The following is a 23981-nucleotide window of genomic DNA, read 5'->3' as shown; positions in this document are numbered from 1 at the left end:
GAGCGCTTGCCTAGCAAGCGCAAGGCCCTGGGTTCGGTCCTCAGCTCTGGAAAAAAGGAAAAAAAAAAGTAAATGTTGTCTGAGAGTTTATGTGAGCATATATGCATATGTGTGTGTACCAGTACATATGTCCGTGTGCACATATGGAAGCTGCAGGGTGTCACTTTCTATCATTCTCCACTTACTCCTTTTAGGCAGGGTCTCATCCTGCACCTGAGACCCACATTTTCTCAGTCAGAAGCCAGAAAATCCCAGTGTCATCCTGTTTCTATTCACTTAGAAATGGGGTTTCAGGTACTAGTGGGAAAGTCCCACTTGTCATGTTGGTTCTGGAATCTAAACTGTAGTCCTCCTTATTGCAAAGCAAACACTCTTTCCCAAAGAGCCATCTCTCTAGTCCATGTGTTCACATTAAATAGTGATGGTGATGATGATGATGATGATGATGATGATGATGATGATGATGATGCAACAATAGCCAAGACAGTTGTGAAGAACAGAACCATCAGGTCTTTACGTTATAAAGCTATAAAGATTAAAACTATTAGTATTCATATAGTGACTATGCAAACAGACCAGTGGGTTTGATTAGAAAGTCCCTGAATAGACCTACATATAGTAGAAATGTACTAATTCAAGTGAAGCCTGTTGATTAAATTGTTTTAGGTAAGTCATCTAAAAAGATAAATAAGAGGGTTGGAGAGATGGCTCAGTGGTTAAGAGCACGACTGCTCTTCCAGAGGTCATGAGTTCAATTCCCAGCAACCATATGGTAGCTCAGAACCATCTGTAATGAGATCTGATGCCCTCTTCTGGTGTGTCTGTAGACTGCTACAGTATACCCACATACATGAGATAGATAAATCTTTAAAAAATATATAGAATAAAATAAATATATTCATACTTTACTTTTAGGGCAAGATAATTCCAGTTATTATAAACAATTAAGTCAAAAAATAAAGTACTAACATAAAAAGAGAAAAATCATTGACCCGTTCTTATAAAGGTCTGGAAAAAAGGTTTTCAGAGGACTATAAAAATTCTCAGAATAAATTATAAATGTAAAGATTGATCATTTTCCCCTACATAAAAATGAAAACTAAAAATAACAAAACCCACAGAAATCACAATAAAATCAATGGACAGGCTGAATACACACTAGAAACAAATCACAGACAAAACACAAACATTTCTTATTACATGAAGCTTCTAAAAATAAGACCATTAACTCAATAGATAAGCACACAGAAGACATGTCACAGACAAGTGTCCACAGAGTCAGAAGGTGCTAAGCATGCTGCCAGTGGGTAAAGCCATCAACAATCTTCCCAGCTGTGAACTGTGTGTTACAACACCCATACCAGACAAGCTGTGCCTTAGTGTAATAGTGCCATGGATATTGAGGGAGAGGGTGTAACCAACTGCTTTCTGATTAGATGTGAGTCACATTCCATAGGAGGGAATTCATGACTGGTATTATGGACCTGGGTCAAATCTTATGGCTGGGGAGAACCTACTACCGATGCTTCACGAACTTATGTAATCAAACTGCCTCCCAGTGTCTGCATAGGCTATAACCATGGAATAATGCTGCTCTATGCCTTGGTCAGAGAAGTTTCTTTTGCGGTGGGTGAGAAGTAACGAAGGGATTCTCAGCTGATCAAACGGCTGAGAACAGATGACTCTTGAGTGCTGAACCCTAAGTCACCTACATCGAGGACACATCTGCATCACCTCTGCCAAGGATCCCAGAATATCATTATCTTGGTTACTTTTCTCTTGTTGTGACAAAACACTATGACCAAGGAAATGTATAGAAAAGAGCATTTAATGGGGGCATGGAGATTCAGAGGGTGAGTCCATGAGCATCATAACAACTGGCAAGCCGGCATGGCATTGAAGCAGTAGCTGAGAGCTTATGTCTGACCTGGAAGCATGAAACAGACAGAAAACTAACTGGGAATGGCCTGGGTTTCTGAAACCTCAAAGCCTGCCTCCTGGTGATACAACTCCTCCCACAAAGCCACACCTCCTAATCCTTCCCAAACAATTCCACCAACTGCAGAACCAAGTATTCAAACACTATCCTATGGAAGCCATTCTCAATCACACCATCACAATCACAGAAAAGAAAGGGAAAAATGTAAAGCCAGAGGATGAAGAGAGGTGCTATGAGAGGCCGCGTTCTGCATATGATATAGCTGTTGTGATTCTGAGCACACAACTGCTACGACTATGAACACAAGGCCTGCAGAAGACTTTTATCATGGATGGGGGAGGGGCACACAAAGCTCACCTCTCCCTAGGAAGCTATTGGCAGCTACTGGTTGGGAAGGGAGTCATTTTCTTCAATGCTGTATCTACTGCTCCAGTAAATAGATCCCTACACATGCTCATATAAACAACCCTAATTAAAGTCAGTGAGATACACGTGTGTACACACGTGCATACATACTAAAGCAGAGAAGGGACCAGCTGCAAAGAGTGTCTGAAGGAAAGAGAAGAAAAGAGAGTGAAGTAGAGGTTAAGTAGACTGCAACTTGTTGTATACATGCGTGAATTGTTAAAAATGATTTTAAAACAAGATACAGCGTAGAATAGCTTCTAAAGCTATCATACACTGCTTAGTGTCCTTTATCAGGGAGATAAGTAAATAAAACTAAACACAAAATAACTCACAGAGGAAACAGCAGTATCAATATATGATTTTAGGAGTATAAATCAGTAACTTTACTGAGAATAATTGAACTACATCAGTCAAACTTTTCATGGGCACACGTCTTTTGACCACAAAATTGTCCTACTAGAACTGCTTCCTACTAATGTGTTTGCGTGTGTCTAGAACAACATAAGCATATAGTATTGTCTACCACAATTTGCATAATAGAAAAAGACTGGAAACATCTGAATGTCTTATTAGCGAGCTGTCTTAGTTAGGGTTTCTATTGCTGTAAAAACACACCATGACCACGGCAGCTCTTATAAAAGGCTGGCATACAAGTCAGAGGTTTAGTCCTTTATTGTCATGGCATGAAATATGGCGGCATGCAGGCAGATATGGTGTTGAGAGTTCTACATTTGGATCCAAAGGCAGCAGAAAGAGACAATGCCATATGCTAGACTAAGCATTTGATAGCCCCTCCCCCAGTAACACACTTTCTCTGACAAGGCCACACCTCCTAATAGTGCCATTCCCTAGGGACCTGGCTGGGGGGGGGGGTCATTTTTATTCAGATCACTTAATGATTGCTACTACGTAGCATATGACATATGGTAAGCAGGTGAGAGAAGTGCTTCCCAATCAGCACTGGTACAATCTCAAATAGTCATTCAGATGCACAAAGAATATACGTTTATAGTCAGAAAGCTCCTTAGCCTGTCTGCTGCATCGCCCCCCTCAAGACCAATGGAATCCCTTCTCTCATCATAATAAAATGCATATTAGTATAAAATGAAACACAAAAGAGCACAGATAGACCCATTCTCCTTCAAATACAGGTGTGCATTTTGTACCTTTTAAATTGTATTTTTAATTATGTGTATATGTATGTGTGCGTGCATGTGGGTGGGTGTGCATTCGGCTGTCCCAGAAAGCTAGCAGCATCAGATACCCTAGAACTGGAGTTAAAGCTGTCTGTGAGCCACGTGGTGGGGATGCTAAGAATCAAGCTAAGGTTCTCTGGAAGAGCAACGAGTGTCTTAAGCATGGTGCCATCTCTCCGACCCAATGCTTTGCTGTAACCCAATGCACAGAGGTAGCATCAAGTCTAAGGAGCACTCTGAAACAGTGGCAAGCCTAAAAGACCTTGGAAATTCCTGGAGTAATCAAAAGATAATGTGAGGGTAGCTGTGGTTTTCAGTGGATGACCAAGTCCAGAAACCAATGTGATCCGTTTCCTCCATCCAACAAGGAAGGAATATGCTGGATTTTATTAGAAGGTTCATAAATAAACTTGCAATGTCTTTCCCACCCAAGTCCACAGACCCACATGTTCTAGCTGTATAGTTGGACGGCTTCTGTGATACCAATGTTCCAGGGAAAGATCTTAACATAAATCTAGAAATGGCAAATTGCAAAATGCAAACTGCAATCAACTTATCAATCAGATAATTAGATAAAAACACAAAACCCTTAGGCGCGAACTTATCTCTCAAATATAGGATTCCAAGGCTTCTACTTGGCAGTCCCTCATGTGACACATCACATGACCAGAGGCCCAAAACAATGGGCAACATTGGAAATGAACACATTATCTCCAACCATTGCTTCGAGAAAACAATTCAAAGGTTTGGGTGGTGTGATTGTATTTTGTTGGTTTATTTTCTTTAACTTATTTATTTATTTCATGTATGTGAGTACACTGCAGATGACTTCAGAAAAGGGCATCAGATCCCATTACAGATGGTTGTGAGTCACCATGTGGTTGCTAGGAATTGAACTCAGAGCCTCTGGAAGAGCAGTCAGTGCTCTTAACCGCTGAGCCATGTCTCCAGCCCATGTGATTACATTCTTATCAGGCGTGTTTCTACAATCCGGAAGAGGGATAAAAGAAACTACCAGGGTGTCTGAAACCAAACCTAGCACACTCTTTGGTTGTTCTGAGCTCGGGAAACATCTGAGACTCTGGCATTTTAAGTTCTTTCAAAGTTAGTATCAGTTTTCCTTCCTGACTGCCCTGTCCTCTTCCACTGCCTCTGTATCTTTGGTCTCTGTAGACCCAGGTGAGGACCCAGCCCCATTTTATCTGTTCTTTGGCAATGTTTGCATCCCATTAAACCTCTATGGATATGCTGATAAACCAAACCTAATCTCCAGCCAAGCCTCTCTCCTGAATTCTTTCTTCCCTATCTACAGACTACCCGACTTCCCAGTCTGGTTGCCTTGTTTGAACTTCCTGACCGCACCCTGCATAACCCTCTCTCTGTCTCCCCCAAATCAGTAAAAGTAGATTCCTCCAGTTGCTCCCGCCAGAAATCCTTTGATACGATCCTTTTAGAGCCAATAAATGCTTACGAAAATTTGGCAGCAACGTGAAGCCGAATTACAGAGACCCAGCAAGGTATTATAGCAGTTTTTGAAGTTTCCTGGTAAACTTGCCCGTGCAATGTTCAAATAACTCCACTTCACTTCCCGATTTTTCCGTTCCATTTATGAACTGTCTCAAATGCCAGACATTCTCGTGCTTTCTTGGCACGTCTACGCAGAGCCTCAAATTCCATGTGAGTGACAAGTCCCAGATGTAGAACGCCAAGCCTCGTCTCTCTAGAAGGTCATTGCCACCTGGATGTCTCCATGAGGAGACGTGAGAGAACCCAAAACAGGGATGCTCATGAGAGCTCTCTGCTTCTGTCCATTTTGGTTAAAGCCAGGCCTGAAACCTCAACTTCACCGTTAGAGAGTCTTCTTCAAACCCATTGTCCGACGCGGAGGCAATGAATTCTGTCCAGCCAGAGTGCCACACACTGAGGACTTGTAGATCTGTGATGGGATTTTGTTTTGTTTTGTGTTCCTAGCAGCTCCTGGTAGCTCCAGATCTGCAGGATTGGCTTCAGTCGTTGTTTGCTTGGGGTTTCGTTTATTTGTAGTTTGTGTTGTTGTTTTTAGATTTTGGAAATGGCATCAGTTTTTTGGTTTTTTCTTTGTTTGTTTGTTTGTTTTTGGTGTTTTGTTTGCTTGCTTGTTTGTTTGTTTGTTTGTTTGTTTGTTTGTTTTTGCAGACCTAGTTAACCTGAAACTTGCTAAGGAGACCAGGCTGGCCGTGAACTTGTGGCAATCCTCCGCCTCCCAAGTGCTGACACCACTATGCCCCTGAGTGAACAGTTTCTTGTTAGCCAGTTCTGGAAAGAGTGGAATTTACCTGGAAAAGAGACAAGCAATAGGCAGGTATCTTCTGTGGGCCTCCTTTCCATCCTCCATCCCGCCCAAGTTAACAGGAGCAGCCCCAGGCTATGACACACTGATGCTACTTTTAATCATTAAATTTCTCGAAAGAAGCAGGAGAAAGAGCCCTGGAGGTGTCTGAAACCAGATAGAAGAAAAAGCTTTAAATCCAAACAGACTTTAGGGAAAGACACGAGTCCAAGCAACCATCTACTTAAAGGGGAAACTGTATTCATGTGTTCAGGATATGAGGGGCAAGATCATTTTAAACCAAGTATTACATCTAAAACACATCGCAGATGACAAAAATCATTGTTCTAGGTGGCATCTTTCCTGCCTGAGTCTGAAATGTGAGTGATTGTCTTGAAAAGTCTATCATTCTCCACACAGGGCTTCTTCTAATGGAACAGGAAAAAAACAAAAAGACAGAACAAAAAACAGAACAAGCCTCGGACCAAAGCCAGGATAGAAGGGGTGAAAGACGGAGACATCCTGGTGTTCAGGGCTGAAGAATCCCCATTTGCTGTCTGACACTGTTCCTTTTTTCCTCCTGGAGGTTGGATGGTGGCTGCTGTTGTGGCAAATGCTGGGCAAAGACTAAAGCTTTCTACAATGTCCGGTCAGTGCAAACCTACCCTTGACCTCCTAATGCTACAAGTGCTACTAGGGAAATAAAGTGTAGTTGCCCTATTTCTTTCTTATTTCCCACCTTTTACTGTTATACATAGTGTAGTCTCTCCTCTCTCTCTCTCTCTCTCTCTCTCTCTCTCTCTCTCTCTCTCTCTCCTTCCCCCACTCCATATGCCTCACATCTTTTCTTTCTTCTTTTGATATATAAACAGAGCACCTTATAGGCTTTCTGCTGGCCTCCCTCTCAACAAAATCTTTGCTCCTGACATTTTTTTTTCCCATCCACTGTTCCTGACTGTGAAAAACTTTCCCATCTTTTGTGCTCCATCTAACACGCTGCCTTTTCTATGAAACCTTTTTCCCCCTCCATGACAAGAATTAATCTTTCTGCTACTTGCTTAGATAATTTTATTTTAGTAAACTAACATTTACTCCATTAACTTGTTTATGAAAATACCCAGTGTTGTGCATGTTAATTAGGTGTCCTGTAACATTTCTATACATTGTGTAACATTTAAATGGGTTAGCTATATTCATTCCTCGAACATGGATTGCTTTTTTGTGGTAAAAACCTTCAAACTCCTTTCTTCTGGGCTTTTGAAATGAGCAATGTTGTTCTTACCTGTATAGCCCTCTAGGGCAGTAATGCCCCAGGAAACTTACTAGTTAATTCTAACCATCGTTCTTCCTCTGCCTTTCTCTCCTTCCTCTTGTTTTCCTTGCTGTGTTTTAAGAACCTCGAGGACTACAAATGTTTCGAGCCCCGAACATCAAATCTTCCATCTACTGCTGTCAGATGTCTTGGGGATTTTCAGAACTCTGAGGATAGTAGTTTCCCAGGGGATCTTATCTCAATGAAGTAAAATTTTGAGGCTCCAATGCTCCTGGACTTTCAGAGGTTTGGGGTAAGTCCCAGCTGCACGTTCAACCAGCTTCAGACCTCAGCAGTTTCTAGTTCTAGGAATCCAAGTTTCTTCATTGCTAAAGTGGGAATAATAGAACTTTGCTAACAATCAGACTGTTGTGACAAGCAAGTGAGGTAAACATCAAGGACTTTGGCACCGTGCCTGGCACAGACGAGACTTAATGAGTGGTGGATATGTTTATGGTTATCACAGTATTCTTAACATTAAACCTCTGTACAGAAACCGAAATATTCTTACCACACGCTAATCTATTTTAAATAAATTGGTCTAGAGAAGAAATTTCCTTAGTCCTGCCAACTCCATCTGACGCAGCTCTGTAAGGAGTAATCGTTTTGTAGGCGTGCTACAAAACAGAAATAGAGTGTGAGTCTCATGTGTAGCTTAAAATGGCTACTAGCTGTTTCAACAGAAGCAAAGAAAACGTGAGATTAATCTCAACATGCATTTTTTTCTCTTAAATTTAACTTGTTCTCAATGAAAGTTGTGTTTAAGAATCACTCTAATCCCAAATCATCTCAGTGTGTCCCATAGAGTGGCTTTTTTCTTTCCCTATTTGGCAGGCTTGACTCTCCATTGCTTTTTCCTACCGTTCTCCAGTCTCACCTGGTGACAGCCATCTTGCCAGGGTGAATGCCCACATGGACAGCTAGCTGTGCCATTAACCTTTTCCTGCTGTTCCCATTAAATATAAAGGACATTTTTTTTCTTCCTTGGAACCTGGACTGCTTTGCTAGTCTGCTGACCCTTCACGTCCTCTCACAACCAGAGCTTCATTCTTTAGGACGGGTGGGGATTGGGCATGATACCTCTGTTGCAAGTCTCTGGAAAGAGGAGGAGACACAGCCCTCCTTGAGTGTGAATGGTGTGCTGAAATGCTTTTCCGGGCTCCTGCTTTAGCAGGAATTCCCAGGAGCCTGAACATCACTTGGCAGCTTCTGCTCCAGCAATGGATGGACCAGGGAAGGATGACGTACTCTGCTCAATCCAGCGCAATAGAATAGTATTATTGCAATATAAAACCAATATAAGTGGTTGTTCATGCAACACCGTGTGTTTGGGAGAAGACTGTTTCAAAACCCAATGTGTGTTCTACTTATAAAGGGAATATCTCAGTTACTGACTGAATTGTAACTATCACTGGGCACCATAACTTCATAGCATTACATGGAAAACTCCTGCCTCATCAAGAAACCCTATGATGTCAGACACCCACACAACGCAACCGGTATTATAGGACAATATGCTTCTCTGAAGATGATTTACATTGAGCTACCAGACTTAGGTTCTGCTCTTGGTATTGCCCTCCACTTGGTTGGGATCATCCTGGGATTTTAACTGGGTCACAAGGCCATAAAACATGATCAGTCTCTCAAACTGATCTGCTTTATTACTAATTTCTCCTATTGCATAAGTGACAAGTCACCTGCATTATTTTACTTCAGAAACTTATTATCTTTCCGTGGTGGGGAGGCAGCTGAATAGGACTCTCCTTCGCATGTTCAATAACCCGGAAGTGAATTGTCTCCCGAAGGCCATATTTCCCTTATGTAACCAACCCACAACACCATTTCTTCCCTACTCTTTCAGTTTAGCACCCATCTTGCAGAAGACGGGACTTTTGCTCAGGAACACAACCTGAGTCTTAAATGTATAACACATGGACTAACTTTATTCTGACCTTAACCCCGGGCCACTGGAACAGCATCCAACCAAGTTATTTCAGCCATCGAGGTTGATTTGTGATCAAGGCCCAGACGGTTTCTACCATCCCCCTGCTTTCTCAGCTCAAAGCTGCATTTTCTGTTGCTTAAAAATTTGCATATTTTCTCAGTGCCTGTTTCTGATTCACAATAAACAATGCTCAGACCTCCTGCCAAAAAAATGTCCAAGCGCGAAATAGTTGCTATAATAGTCGTTTTTGTGATGGCAACTTTGAGCTGTATGCTTTTAAATTATAATTACTTTTTTTTTCCTACAAAAGATGTGTATCTGTCTTGATTGCTGTGATTATGATTCTATACCCACAAACAGTTATAAAAGGCTCATGTCATGGCTGTGCCTCATGAAACCCTTGCTTTTCAGTAAGCATCCTCTGGTGACCGTATTATGCTTGTGTTTAATTTGCGGCTGAGGAACCTAATGAGAAGCTATTAATCATTGAACGTGTATATAAAAATGTGTGTCCCTAAATAAACAGACCAAAGAGGAGATGCAAGCCCATTATTAGCATGGTGAGATTTAGAATTGTAAAAGGGACTTGAAACAAATAATCTAGTCGAATCTAACTTTATGAGTGACACTCAAAATCGGAAAAGGGAACATGCAGTTTCATCATTGAAAACACATCAGGACCAGGAGTCAAGGGACACGAATTCTAAACCCAAACTTGACACTGAAGAGTTATGGCATATGTTGATCTGATTTCCTTGTTTCTCTCTGTTTCCAAACTGCTGTGCAGAATCAACCCACAGACTAGGGGGGTACTTGGCAGAAAGAGTAGTTAACCGAGGGAGGCTTGAGCCAAGCACGTTACCCATTCAGCTAGAGCAGCTTGCTTGAGTGTGTTTTATATGGTGATGATTATCAAAGGAAGACTTCACCTTTTCACTTCTTGAAGGTTGATGTTTACTGATGAGTTTTCCTCGAGGGTTAGAATCATGGGTGGAATGAGAGAGAGAATAAAGCACAGTGAGGGGTAATGAGTAGACATTTATGTCTAAGAGATGAGCAAGCACAAGGGAAGGACAGCTACTCTGCTGGGCCCGGGGCTGGGAAAGGGGCTGGGGAGAGGGGCTTAGAGTTGGATTGCAGAAAGGAAACACAGGTGAAGGATCTTCACTTTCATTTTCTTTACTTTCTTTCCTATTCATTCCTTAATAAAAAAGCTACTGCAGACTTCTCTTGAAAGGAAATGAAAAAGATTAGGAATTGAAGTTCCAAGAACTATTTAGACAGAGCCTCTCTGTACACTATAATCCCGGGGAAATTGCTTAATCTGTACAAATCTGTTTCAACATCTGGGCCCACAGGGCTAGCTATCTTCTTATCACGATCTTATTATCAAGAAGATCAATCTTGATGGTGTCTCAGGGTTTATTGTTGTGAAGAGACGCCATGACCACAGCATCTCTTAGCAAGGAAAACATTTAATTGAGACAGCCTTCCAGGTTCAGAGGTTTAGTCCGTTGTGATAACGGCAGGAAGCATGGTGGTGCACAAGGAGACATGGTGATGGAGAAGGAGCCAAGAGTTCTACACCTAGATAAGCAGGCAGCAGGAAGAAAGAGCCCCTGGGCCCCTGCTAGAGCATCTAAAACTTCAAAGCCGGGGGTTGGGGATTTGGCTCAGTGGTAGAGCGCTTGCCTAGCAACAGCAAGGCCCTGGGTTCGGTCCCCAGCTCAGGGGGGGGGGGGTGGGAGGGGGAACTTCAAAGCCAGTGTCACACTTTCCCCAACAAGGCCACACCTCCTTATAGTGCCACTGTCTCTGAGCCTATGGGAACCATTTTCATGCAAAGCAACACAGGTGGTGTGTATAAAAATACTAACAAAGGGGCAGGAGGAATGGCTCAGAGGTTAAGAACACTTGCTGTTCCTTCAGAGGATCAGAATGGGTTCACAGCACCCACATCAGGTGGCTCACAACTGCCTGTAACTCCAAGTCCAGGGGATCTGATGCCCTCTAGCCTCCACAGCCCCGACATGAACACAAATCAAAAGTAAAAGAAATCAGTTTACTTTTTAAACAACGAACATAGCTAGGAAACCCTGTTTTAAGAATGACTACAATGGTTGACATTTGCTATCTCGTGTTCTTTCCCGGTAAACCAAGACTTCAGTTCTGTAGAAGTCCGGCTTGTGTTGAGCAACTGGGGGAAATGCACTTTATAATATAAGTAATATTAATAGCAACAATGGATCTGTACTACAAAGTAGACTCCCTTTTAGCTTTCTTATAAAAGGAATAAACCCATTGGGTTTTCTTAAAGTCCTGATTTAAGTCCAACTCTTAGCTAGTTTGTAATTTTTTTTAAAAAAGTGATTGGCATAGCTTCCTTTTGGATATCTGTTTTGGGGATTCCTCTTTTGCATTGTCTTCCTTATGTAAGGATTCTCTGGGCTCTCCTTAAAGCCCATAAGAGGTCAAACCTTTAGACTGTGCCAGAGACACGTGCCGTAATAGCAAGGAGTGAGATAGGCCCGAGGCCAAATGGCCTGGAGAGAAAGTATCCCTATGAAGTGGCCATGACTCCTCCTTACTGATGCCTTCAAAGCCGGGATGTGAGCTTCTCCCATTCCTCCATAGAATACCAGTTTTCACGAACGTGAACCTTCTTTTGGTCGTGTTTCCCTTCTCAGCTTCCTAACTCAAGGGCTGCTCATTAAAGGCTTTACATCCTACCTAACATCAACATTACCCCTATGCTCATTTCTCATGGCTCCCACTACGGAAAAGTACAGTTCAAGTTCTTCTTTTGAGAGAATGGAGTTGAGACTGGGTCTGATTGTATGGCCTAGGTCAGCCTGCAACTCACTATGTACCCATTCTAGTTGTAAGCTCTGGGTTATGGTCCTGCCTCAGTGTCCCTGGTCCCAGGACTACATGCAGGAGCCATGACACCTGGCACAGTTCACAGTCTTCAGTGTGATGCTTTGGGACATTCTTGCCTCTTCTCCAGAAGGAATCCCCATCCTACCCATGGTGCCCAACCTTACATCTGCCAGTGGGGGCCCCATGACTGCCCATCCAGCAGGAATCCACACAGCTCCCTCCCTCATCTTGCTCTCAATCTCATTATCGAACTGGCTAATAGGGCTCCCCACAGAACTCCCATAACACTCTCTGGTCTGTTGCATAATGTTTATGGATGTGTGGCTATGAAAGAAACCAACATTTGAATCACAGTGATTACTACATGTTGGTTGACCGAACACATAAATCAACACACACTCTAAACCTATTAACCTCCACACTTAACACAGTTGCATTTTTCTTCAGTCCTCGTATGATTTTTTTAGAATAAAATCCAGTCAGTTAAAAACACAACCCCCCGAGGTTCACTACAGATATTTCTGGGGTATGTATGTGTACAGCAAAACAAGAGACCATCTACCACACATCTTCTCCTGCTCTCTCTGTCTGGTCTAGTTACGCACTGGGGGTAAGCCAGGTCCTTCCCGTTTCCCTAGAGTTAGATTGTGGGTTCTACAATCCGACAGTCATGTAGATGTGTTAACACTTAAGTCCGTGTTCACTCCTGCTGCCCTACAGGTGACAGGGGTGGGGCTCATTTATGGATGGATTGCTTTTTTCCCTGTCCTCTTTTCCCAGGAGAAAGAGTTTACCTAAACCACAGGTTGTCTTTTCATGCTCAAAATAAAAGAGTTGACCACTTTATTTGCCACACATGTGTGTTTGTGTGGGGGGCTGTTTGCGTTCGTCTGCAACTGTGGTGCCGATGTTTCCAGTATCTAAGTACTAGAAATATAACACAACATTCGGTTCACAATGGTTTTGATCTTTCATTTATTTGGTACTTCTATGAAGGGGGGAGGGAAATCATTTCCAAGTTCAACGGTTCTGCTTAGAGAATAGAGGAGTCCGTGGGAGAAGTACCCAAAACAAATCAGGTTGCCCCCAGGATGTTTCTGCCATATTGCTTTTTTTGTTTTGTTTTGTTTTGTTTTCATTTTAAGTACATGCAGAAGAAGTAATTCCCAATATTTGGCCCAGACCCAGACCTCGCAGTTCATATGAACTCTGAACTGAGACTCGTTGCATCTCATTTTCTCATTAGGTTTTATTACAACCAACAACATTTCCAAGGGAGAATTACTTCCTTTCTCTATGAACGCCAGACTCCTATGCTTTTTGCACAAATTGAAATAGTAAAATAGTTTTAGCCAAGCTTTAGGGATTTAGTAAGGAGCAGAGGTGGGGGGAGGAGAGAAAAAACAAGACAGGCTCTCCTCTGTGCTAACCAGAATGCTTTTTTGGGTGTTTTGTTTGTTTGTTTGCTTGCTTGTTTGGAAGGTGGGCAAGGTGAAGCAGAAGTGTTATTGATTTAAATGTTACACGAAGACGCCACTTAAAATTGTCCTGTTTGCCTTTCGAGTTCCCCTAAAATGCAAATCATACACAGAAAAAGCAAATGGAGCCTATCAGTGACAAAGGAAGGACTCAGGTTGAGATGACAGTCTATGCACATGGAAGGTAGCAGCAGGAAACAAAGGGCTTGGTAAATAAGGGATGCGGCCTCTTAGATTCTATCAGCCAATCTCAAGAGTTGCTTAACGCTCGCTGTTTATCAGGCACAAGGCAAACGCTTGCCCTCAAAGAACTTATCATCGTTCAGCTGAGAAGCCCAGACTGGACACATCTCAGTAGGAAGGGCACAGACCAAGGCAGCATCTAACTAAGTGTTAAGCAATGGCGTGCAGATGGTAAGGGATCTGAGGGACCAGAGGAAAGAAAAGATCACTGAGAGCTGAGGCTGACAAGAGACCGAAGATTGTCATTAAATTATTCGAGCAGTGTAATGTTAGGAAGCTTTTACAATTGCTGCTAATTTGACAGGTCGAGCACTCTTACACACTCAGCACTGCTTTCCAACCAGTAACTGTTCCAAAGCGCATCCATGAAGGATTAAGGCTGGCAGGAAACTTTTTTTTACATTGCTCCCTGGATTTGCTAATGAGGAACAAAATACATATTTTGGTGTTGGATGACAGACAGAAAAACTGAGCAGACTTTGCGTGGGGATTTTAGTGAACCAGCAAATAGAATGAGGGCTGTGATCTTGGGTGTGTTTTCATGTTTCAGATGAGTCATTTTCTTTCACTTCAGCAAGTTTTTAAATTTGAGGAGGGAGGGGTAAGTCACTCTTAATTCATTTTTTTAAAAGATGTATTTATTTATTATATATAAGTACACTGTAACTGTTCAGGCACATCAGAAGAGGGCATCAGATCTCATTACAGATGGTTGTGAGCCACCATGTGGTTGCTGGGATTTGAACTCAGGACCTCTGGAAGAGCAGTCAGAGCTTTTAACCACTGAGCCATCTCTCCAGCCCAACAATTCATTTTTAATTTATAAGTTGTCTATTTGTGCAGTCCATTTTTCTTTTAAGAAAAATGGCAAAGTCTCCTTTAATCCTAGCACTTGGGAGGCAGGGGCAGCTGGATCTTTGAGTTCAAGGCCACCCTGGTCTGCAGAGTGAGTTCCAGGACAACCAGGGCTACGCAGAGAAATCCTGTCTTGAAAAACCCAAAAACAAACAAACACACACACACACACACACACACACACACACACACACACACACACACGGAACAGAAAAGGAGAGAGAGAGAGAGAGAGAGAGAGAGAGAGAGAGAGAGAGAGAGAGAGAGAGAACTTTTCTAACTCCTGAAAACCGGGATGGGGGCATTCAGCATCCTTTAAACGGAATGGAATAGCAATGGAATAGCGACTTACCTTTGGAAATCATGAGTGTGCATTTGCACTCTTGGTCTTAAAACACAGTTTACTTTACAGTTTGGCAGGGATCCTGTTCTTTTTGTGTTTCTTACCTTTTTTCTGTCCACACAGCAGGCAGCCAGAGAGTCCATCCAATCAGATTTCTTATTTTGGAGTTTTAAACTGTAAAACAGGGGCATGTCTCACCTTGTGTTTTGAGTAACTTTATACAAGTTGAGAGGGTGGCAGTAAGCATTTTCCTCTCTACACTTAATTGTATTCAGGATCCTTGCAAGAAATTTCAGTTACGTCCCCAGTGCTAAAGGGGTGGGGTGCTGCAACAGTTGTATGAGCAGGCAAAAGAACACCCTCTGACGTCCCCTGAAGGGGAGGAAACCTGAAATAAAGTGAGGTAATTAAACGTGGCTTGCAGGATTCTTCCAAACTTTTAAATCCCGACTTCCAGCGTCCATGTGTGTGCGCACTTTAGTTTTCGATTCTTCCAGGTCCTGGTTTTGCACTTCTAATAAAAGTGAACTACGAAAACGTGAACGTGGTCTAAGGAGCAAAACAAAGCCATAGAGCATGCTTCTGTTGTGCCAAGTAATCAATATTCCGGGGAGCTCCGGCTCCCCCCTCCTCCTCCTGCTGTTTTCATTTTCCCACTCCCCCTTTCCCCAGCACAGGCTCCGCCTCTTTTCTTAAGTTGCCTGATAGTAAGTGGCGGTTTCGGAGCACATGCATGTTGTCAGGGCCAGCCTGCCCCTCCGCTCGCCGCTCGCTGAGCTGTTACTCCGAGCTACCTGCTGGGGAAATTCACTTCGACGTAGCCTGGGGTGTCTTCCACCAGTCACAGAATCAGAAAAGGTAAGCGCAGCCTCCTGTAGCCCGCGGGGCTCAGTTTCGCGTCCCACTTTTCTGTTTGCTGAGCGACGGAGTAAAGCTAGCCATATTGGTAGGTAAGGTCCTGTTAGGACTGAGAGCAGCCAGCGTGTGCTAACTATGCAAGCCCAGTCCTCTCTGGGTTTCAAATTCAGTCGGTCAAGGTTGGACGGTGGGGAGTTTTTTTTTTTTTTTGGGGGGGGGGGTAGACGGAGGTTAGAGATCTAGAGTAAAACAAGACTGAACTGGTGTACTTTAAGGGGAACTGACGGGTTAAGGACATCAGAACTATTAGTGGAAAAAAAATCTGGACTCTCCTCTCTTACCCCCCTCTTTAAGCTTTTAATCTAGTGTAAGGTACTAACTGCATCGCAAATCTTACTATCAATGACCTCAGCTGCAATTTTATTTAAAAGTCAAAACTATTAAGTCTTTTTTTTTTTTTTTGCACCCTTGGATTTACCGAAAGCCTGCGAGCTACCTCCCCCACAGACGCACACGCTGGCTCCGACTCTGCCAGATACACACGTCCACAGGCGCGGCTGATCATCGCCAAAGACTAGGGGTTAGGATTCATGCACAGCGGCAGGAGGAAGCCCATGACTTCCAGCAAGAAAAATGGTTTAGGCGTTTGTATTTGAATAACCTAAGAGCACTTTAGAGAAACCAGAAACCACACGCTGTAATGTTTGGAATGAAAGCTGGTTTCTCTCCTCATCTGTTCCAAAAATCCTAAATTTCAAAATACGGAGACAGCAGTGAGGGTTTCCTCAGAAGACTCACATGCCTCGTGGGTTTGCCGTGAACACAGATGTTGCTTTATGCTCCTACTTCTAATGATATGAAAATGGATTGTGATATTAGATAATTTATAGATGTGCCCAGGGCCATGTGCTAACTTCACGGAAAAGGTTTCTGTAAAAGCCTCAAATGCATTTCTCCTGTCACCTGGGCACTTGCATTTTATTTTATGGCCGTATTTATTTACAAGTTAATCTGCTCATGTTTCTTTCTTAGTGAAATAAATAAATAAAACCAAAGAGACACACTATATATGCCAATTGCTATATGTCTCTACTATCTCTGGGTTTTTTTTGTTTGTTTGTTTTTTTTTTTGGACGTAGTTATGTCTTCAATCACATACAAGACATGAGTTCTCAAGTGGAATTTTCTGTCTGTTTAGTTCAACCGGGTACTTAATGAGTGTGTGGGTTGTGCAAGGCACTTGGCTAGGCTCTGGGGACAGAGTGGGAATGAGGGTGCTTGGCCTCATCCAACTCTGAAGAACCCCTTACTCATTGAGGGGAAAGAGCAAACTGGAAATGGAACACAACCTTTCACTTATCTATTCTAATTGTATGTTTATTTCGTACACCCAGTCCAGTAAAATACAATCTAGCCTGATATCGTAGCTCTTTCGGTCTTTTAATTCTCCGTGCCGTTAACTCACCGCCTGCCCTCCTGGGAACCAGTGCTGACTGCTCAGAGCAGGAGGCTGTAACTTTGTCCCTTTCTACTCCACTCTAGTTGTCCTCTCTAACACCAAAGAGGAGATTTCGCTTTCTGGGGACAAGTTCAAGACACTGAAGTGCAAGGCTGTGGTAAATTCCTGGAAAGATAAAATATGACAAAAAGCAACGGAGAAGAGCCCAGGATGGGAAGCAGGATGGAAAGATTCCAGCAAGGGGTGCGCAAGCGGACGCTCCTGGCCAAGAAGAAAGTTCAGAACATCACCAAGGAGGATGTGAAGAGCTACCTGTTTCGGAATGCCTTTGTGCTACTCACCGTCAGCGCTGTCATTGTGGGTGAGTCATTTGACCAAAACCAAAACGACAAAAGCCGGTGTCCTGTTTCTGCACGATGTTTGAATGCCCAGGAGCAGTTATCAGATAGACTGATTGTAGCTATTCAAACTCCTCTGCATTTGAAGAGTTGGGTTTTCTCTTTGTTTTGTTTGTTTGTTTTGTTTTTTCCCTCTCCAGAAAAACAAAAACAAACAAACAAAAAGCCCCAAACATTTCTTGGGAGCCATATATGGTAAATACACAACAATCAGAAAGAATTGTTGGTGAGCATCATGGGCATCCATTGAGTATGTGCAGAAGAGAAATGAGATGAATGCTCTCCCATGCCGAGTGACGATAAGAGAGTGATAATTGAATCACTAGGTAGGCTAGACTTGGCCAAATGTTATCATTGTACAATGCCCTTGCTACGTAAAACTGATTTATACAAGAGGCCCAAGTTGAATCGTGGGCCTCTAATAATAATTGAATCCTTAGTGTGGCTGGAAGCTGAGTATCGTTGCTTAAAAATGGAAGTCAAATCTGTCCTGTGTTTGGACGCTCCCATGCAGTGACTGGGGAAGGTAAACTGGGAGATTGCAAACACAGGTCTCTTTCATTCATTGCCTCATGAAGCCTGCCACAGCTAGCTACGTCATTTCCAAAATATTTCAGTCCCTTACTAATTTAGCATGGTCGACAGCATTCTATATTAATATAACCTTCGCTTGCTCGGTTTACAACTATTTGAAGTCTTAGTTTATTGCTTAACGGACAACACAGATCTTACCTTAAAATACTGTTGACGAAAACTAAGTCTCTGGGATTTTTTGATCCAACCAGTGTAGACAACCTTAGGCTGGAAACATATAAACTAATAAGTTCTAAAATAAATTTCTACCAACTTGACACCAAAAGGCATTCATGTAAAATTTTTCTCACTCCAAGATATCCATAAAGTTCAAAGAATTAATGGCTTCATTAAAAAAAAATCAAGAAACTTGTGTAACATATGGATATAACTTTGTCAAGAAGCTTGACTTTATGAATGACAAGGAGAAATACAGCAGGAGAGAAAAATGTGTCATAGACTTTAGATTTATTCCATTTTAACACCATTGGCTCTTGTAGTTGTCGATTAATGAGTTGGCCATTCGTTACAGAAAAACTCAAAGGTGACATGTCCTGATTTTCTTTAAGGATTCTTTATTTATTTAGTGCACTGTCACTGTCTTCAGACACACCAGAAGAGAGCTTCAGATCTCATTACAGATGGTTATGAGCCACCATGTGGTTGCTGGGAATTGAACTCAGGACCTCTGGAAGAGCAGTCAGTGATATTCTTAATCACTGAGCCATTTCTCTGGCCTGACATGTCCTGATTAAGCCAGAGAAAATAATAGCTTTCTTCAGTAGGTTCCCAGCTTTGAATCCATTCCAGGAAAAAGAGTTTCAACACGGTCGTTTTCCTGGGAGTCAATGCAAAATTGGCATGTTCTTGCTTCATTTTATGCCCTGAATCACAGCTATTGCCAAGCCAAGAGATAGCATAATACTCACAGTATTTACGTAAGACAAGTCCGACTACCTTCTCCGAGGGTTTTGTGTGCTCTCACTTGTGATGGTGGGTATGATACTACAGACCCCCTCCTCTTACGGATGGAACTGCTCACAAAGAGATCAAGTAGCTTGCCCAAAGTCACTATGCTGGAGAAGAGAAGCAATGCCAGTCTGGTGCCAAACGCTGTTCTAACAGAAGAGCCATCTTGCCCTTGCCCTGTTGACTGCTGACTTGTATGAGAAATGCTAAGAGGGGGAATGTCCTGTGGTGTAGAGGCCAGCAAAGCAACCACAGCTCTACAGCGTCAGCCTGCTACCATGTGATTGACAGTTAAACTCAAGGGAAAGAATGGCCATTCTTCTACAATTAGGTCTCATTCCTCACACCCATTGAATAAATACCCACTTGCTTTGCATTAAATACTATTTGCATGGAGCTCAGTATGTTTGCAAAAGAGACAGAATCAGCTATTCAAAATGGTGTTCTAAACACCAAAAGGGCTCATTCTGTAAGACAGGAATATTTCCGTGAAAGAATAGGGAAATGGAAAAGAAGAGAGGATGGGGATGGAAGTCCGATTAATTGAGAAGGAAGTTGCTAAATACAGAGAAACAGCATCCCTCCTCACAAGAACAAAATGCCAGGAATTGAGGGTCTGTTTTCTCTAGTGCTCTCACTTCCTAGCCCAGTGGGGCCTTTCCTCAGATTTGTGAGAACGGCCCTCAAAGTTGGCAGAGCCGGAGTCGATAAGTTGGCTGAATGCCCTCATGGTTGGCTTTACTAATGGAAACTGAGGAGTTAGAAGCAGTAAGAAGAAGGCACACAAAGAGACACAAAAAGAGCTCATTGACAGTCAGAGAGACCACCGAGCTTACGCCAAAGGTCCTGAATAGCAAACAGACAACTTATAAGCAAACAGATTTAAAGAAAAGGAAGATGCCTTTTGTTATCTATTGGTATGTCTTCCACTGAGGGCCTAGCTGAAACAAAGGCTCCACTTGTCACTAGAGTCCATGTCTACATTATCCCTTAACAAAATAATAGGGGAGGAATATGTTTTGGTGTCCATTCTTTATTTGAACATAAATAGGGGAAGGAGTCAAGACAGATGCTACCAAGTGCAGAAGAAGAAATTATTTCCCTCAAATGTGGCTATGAACCAAAGATAACAGTTTCCAAATTCTTAGGCATGGTCAGCTCTCAAGGAAAGGTGCTTAAAAGTTTATCCAATTCGTTTTGTTTTGTCTTTTCAAATAAGATGAATATGCATTTAATGTGGCAATGAAAACTAGACAAGAGTACTGTGGACTAGGGACAGAGATGCATGACCCAGTGAGTCCAGAATAAAGCAGAGAATTGTAGGATTCCAGCGTCACATCCTCTACAAGTGCAACCGTGCCGTCAGATGCCATTTCTAAGCAGTGGCCAGGTGCGAATGCGTTGTGCTGTGATAAAACCTCATATAACTAGGGAAAGGTGGCAGCAAGACAGAAGACAGCAGCAAGCTCCAAGTCCATTTGGAAGAGTTTGTGAGGAAATCCTCAGGCAGCATGTGTCTTCCTCATTATTGCAAACGTTTGATAAAAAGAGCTCGCTAAGAAGAGGGCTCGCTGTCTTCTTCCCTTTAGAAAGCACTTTCTCATTCCCAACTCTGGTTGGTTTTGTTAGAGTGACCTCACATCTTGTTAAAAGAAAGGGTGAGCTCTTTGTCTTATTGAAGACGCAGAATGTGTCCCTGTCAAGTGAATGTGTTTTCCCAACATAACCAGGAATAGAGGATCATGAGATCAACTGCAAGGGATGGGGATTTGAACATAGCAAGGCCCAGATCTACACAGCACCTGATGTTTGACCTCGTGGAGTTCCCACAGGTAGCTTCTTCTCTTACTGATGGTCTTGCTGCTGACACACACAAGGCAAGTTGACATCTGTGTAGCCTTTATGAGAGTTTGAAAGAAATTGACTTCCCAGAAGAGAAAATATATTAACTACATTTTAATATATCATTTTATCCCATTCTCTAGCTTCTTCTAGCAATAAACTTAAGTAGACTAAAATTCAGTGTAGTTCACTAACATCTCAAGCAAGTGGCCATTGTGGATGCCTCTTGGGATAGGAGATGGGTGTCTCGGGAGTTAGGCAGAGGGATATTACTTTCCTCTGATTACGTTTCCGTATAGTTTGAATTTTCTATCTTATTTATATAGTATCAACTGTCACCTTCTGTGTATTAAAATAAAGAGTTAAAGTTACTTATACAAACATTCAATGTTATTCACCAATTTAACAGTTACTGAAGGGTGTACATTTGTTCCTGGGCTTTACAGTGAGTTTCTTTGATCTCAGGAGGTTTACTGAGAGAGATAGATTTAAAAAAAAAAAAGATGAAAAAGGAAAAATACAAGAGCCAAGGGTTGTAATAGAGAAGTTTGTAATCTCAACCTTTAAAATACGATAATATGCAACTTTGTTATAGTAGATACTCTTTTTGTCTGCTAGTACCTCAGGGGTCTCTATTTTCTCATAGGTTTTGGAGCCCTAAATATACCATAATAATAATAAGTGAATCTGGGCTTTTAATAAAGAATATACCTGGGCTTCTACGTTAGTTGTATTTTTCTATATTGTGTAATCCCAAGCAAAGAATTTCATCCTCTGAGGCTTAGTTTCCTCATCCTTCATCAGTTGTATTCAGCTAACAACATCAGACACCTCTTGTGCTGGGTGTCACACACTCTTCTCTATCAACTTTGCTTGAACCTTACATCAACCCAGAGAGGGAAGCACCTTTATTCTTGTCTTGAAGATGAGGAAACTAAGACATAGACACTTTCTCAGTGTTGGTGTATATTGAGGAAGATTCTAGACAGACACAGTGAGACATAGAGTTCAGGATTCTAGAGCCAAAGAAAGGATCATTTAATCCCAAGAATCGGAGCAAAAGCCCATCACCCACACGCGCGCGCACGCGCGCGTGCGCGCGCGCACACACACACACACACACATTCACACACACACACACACACATACACATTCACGGACACACATATACACACACCCATCCCACTCTAGCTCCAGGTTCACACTCTGCATGCCAGTTCCCTCCTTGCTCACCCTTGCTTTGCTGTCCTAAAGAGCTGTGCCGAGCCTTCCGTATGAGAAATGAGAAGGAGGGACTGAGATCATTAGAAAGGGCGTTCGTGAGGCATGATGACTAAATGAAAGAGGACGGTGGCCCAACTCTTATATGACCAAGTGGTTGAACACACGGGTGAAGAATACAAGCGAAAGATACAAGAATCAGAGTGTGCTCCAATACAGAATGAGCTGTTTGGAATCCCCGAGAGAGAATACACCTGCTGTGCTAGACAGTGGATGAGTTTCACTGCCCTACACACACAGAGGGCATTGCTAGCACACTGTGGAGGATAGGGATGGCTTTGGATTATGGGAGGACACAGTATATCAGGCCATCGTCCTGCATAAGCTCTGCCCTTTGTGAAAGCAGTCATCTTTCAGAGTCGCCATCACGTATTCTGTGCCTCGGACACTTGTACCACCGCTCCAGTTGGCCAAATAGATTGAGCCACAGGGATATATTAGGATTTGCTATCAGCTGGAGGACTGAGGAGAACTGTGAGTGAGACCACACTGGTCACCTGCTTGAGCCATGGAGTGGGCACAGTCTGACACCCATGCTGATGTCCCTCTGCCTCCTAAGCCCCCGGCAGTAGGCATCTCCACACATGCTGAACAACAGGAATCCAGAGAACAGTAGACAGCTTTTAGGCTCCATGGTCTCTTCAACATCTCTGAAAGGGGAGAGTAGAACTTTCCCAGGGGAAAGCTGGGAGGAATGATAACCCTGACAAACCCTTCCTGGACATGGCCAAAGGCATCTATACTGCTATTCATCGGAAGCTTAGGAGAAAGGAAGTCATCTCCTTGCTCTGGAGAAATAGCACAGGGATTGGGAGTAAAGACTGAGTCTGCCTTCGCAACCCCCAATACCCCCCCCACACGCACTCAGAAGCAGACCCTCAGAAAGGTCATCAGGGCTGACAGGGGCATGAGTGTCCCAGGGAGCTACTATCTCTGCACAGATGGTCCCATGCAGAATAAAGGGGATCAGAGCTCTGGCTTCTGAAATCAGATAGACCAGTTTCTTGATCCAAGCCTCTGTTTTGTGGCGTATTAAAAACTCTGCCTGAGTCTTATCCAAGTTCTGCCTCACATAAGCCATGGAACCAAAGTGTGTCCATAGTCCATACAAAGGCCTCTGTTCTGCTTACCTGTTGCCATGGAGAGATCCATATATATATTATACAGTTTTGGTGGATTTTCTGGGCTAGCAAGAGCCAGATCCAGGGATTTAGGAAAACTAAGCATGGAAATGAGAGAAGATACTTAACCTGGTTTAGGCTCAAGAGGTGGGGCTCGTGTTTCCTGGGCTGGAGAAGAGCACCGAGGGAGTTGTAGGAAGAGACCTGATAGTTGTAAAGGGCTTTGAGAGGAAGAAATAAAAGCCAGAGAGAGATACAATCATTACCTGACCCTTTCCGCCATGGCCTCTTGAGTTGGGAGAATCCCCAGGCAGCATTATCAGAGCACAGAGTACCCAGCACCAGACAGGAGGTGACTCTCAGGAGAGTGGGGAGTTACTGGGAACAGTGTTTTGTTAAATGTAATATACTCGAGAATTTGGGGGTTTGTTCATGTCACTTGAGGCCTATAGGAGATATTCTCTCTCTCTCTCTCTCTCTCTCTCTCTCTCTCTCTCTCTCTCTCTCTCGCTCTCCCTCTCGCTCCCACTCTCTCTCTCGCTCTCGCTCTCCCTCTCGCTCCCACTCTCCCTC

At 42.9% G+C, this 23981-nt stretch overlaps 1 protein-coding gene and 1 long non-coding RNA gene across 7 annotated transcripts in view; both read left to right on the top strand.

The window, feature by feature from the left end:
* Positions 1-6024: 6024 nt before the first annotated feature.
* Positions 6025-9657, top strand: LOC108349962 (uncharacterized). Of its 3 annotated transcripts, none has more exons than XR_001836606.3 (3): positions 6353-6500; positions 7246-7416; positions 8335-9657. It is a non-coding gene; the product is annotated as an uncharacterized LOC108349962 (long non-coding RNA). The 3 variants fall into 3 exon arrangements; XR_001836605.3 differs by having other exon boundaries at positions 6359-6500; positions 8338-9657; XR_010064128.1 differs by having other exon boundaries at positions 6025-6500; positions 7246-9657.
* A 5923-nt stretch (positions 9658-15580) lies between these two features.
* Slc1a3 (solute carrier family 1 member 3) overlaps positions 15581-23981 on the top strand; it is a 75102-nt gene continuing 66701 nt past the window's right edge. For 2 of the 4 annotated variants that reach the window (NM_001289943.1, NM_001289942.1), the window contains exons 1-2: positions 15592-15765; positions 17308-17585. In NM_001289943.1, the coding sequence (NP_001276872.1) occupies positions 17405-17585 (181 nt within the window). In that variant the 5' untranslated portion in view covers positions 15592-15765; positions 17308-17404. Of the gene's footprint in view, positions 15766-17307; positions 17586-23981 lie in introns of all 4 variants that reach the window. The other 2 variants (NM_001289941.1, NM_019225.2) reach the window with 2 other exon arrangements.

Source organism: Rattus norvegicus, chromosome 2 (genome assembly GCF_036323735.1).
Source record: "Rattus norvegicus strain BN/NHsdMcwi chromosome 2, GRCr8, whole genome shotgun sequence".
NCBI lineage: Eukaryota > Metazoa > Chordata > Mammalia > Rodentia > Muridae > Rattus > Rattus norvegicus.
The sequence above is the reverse complement of the archived record's forward strand: the minus strand, read 5'-3'. Positions and strand labels throughout refer to the sequence as shown.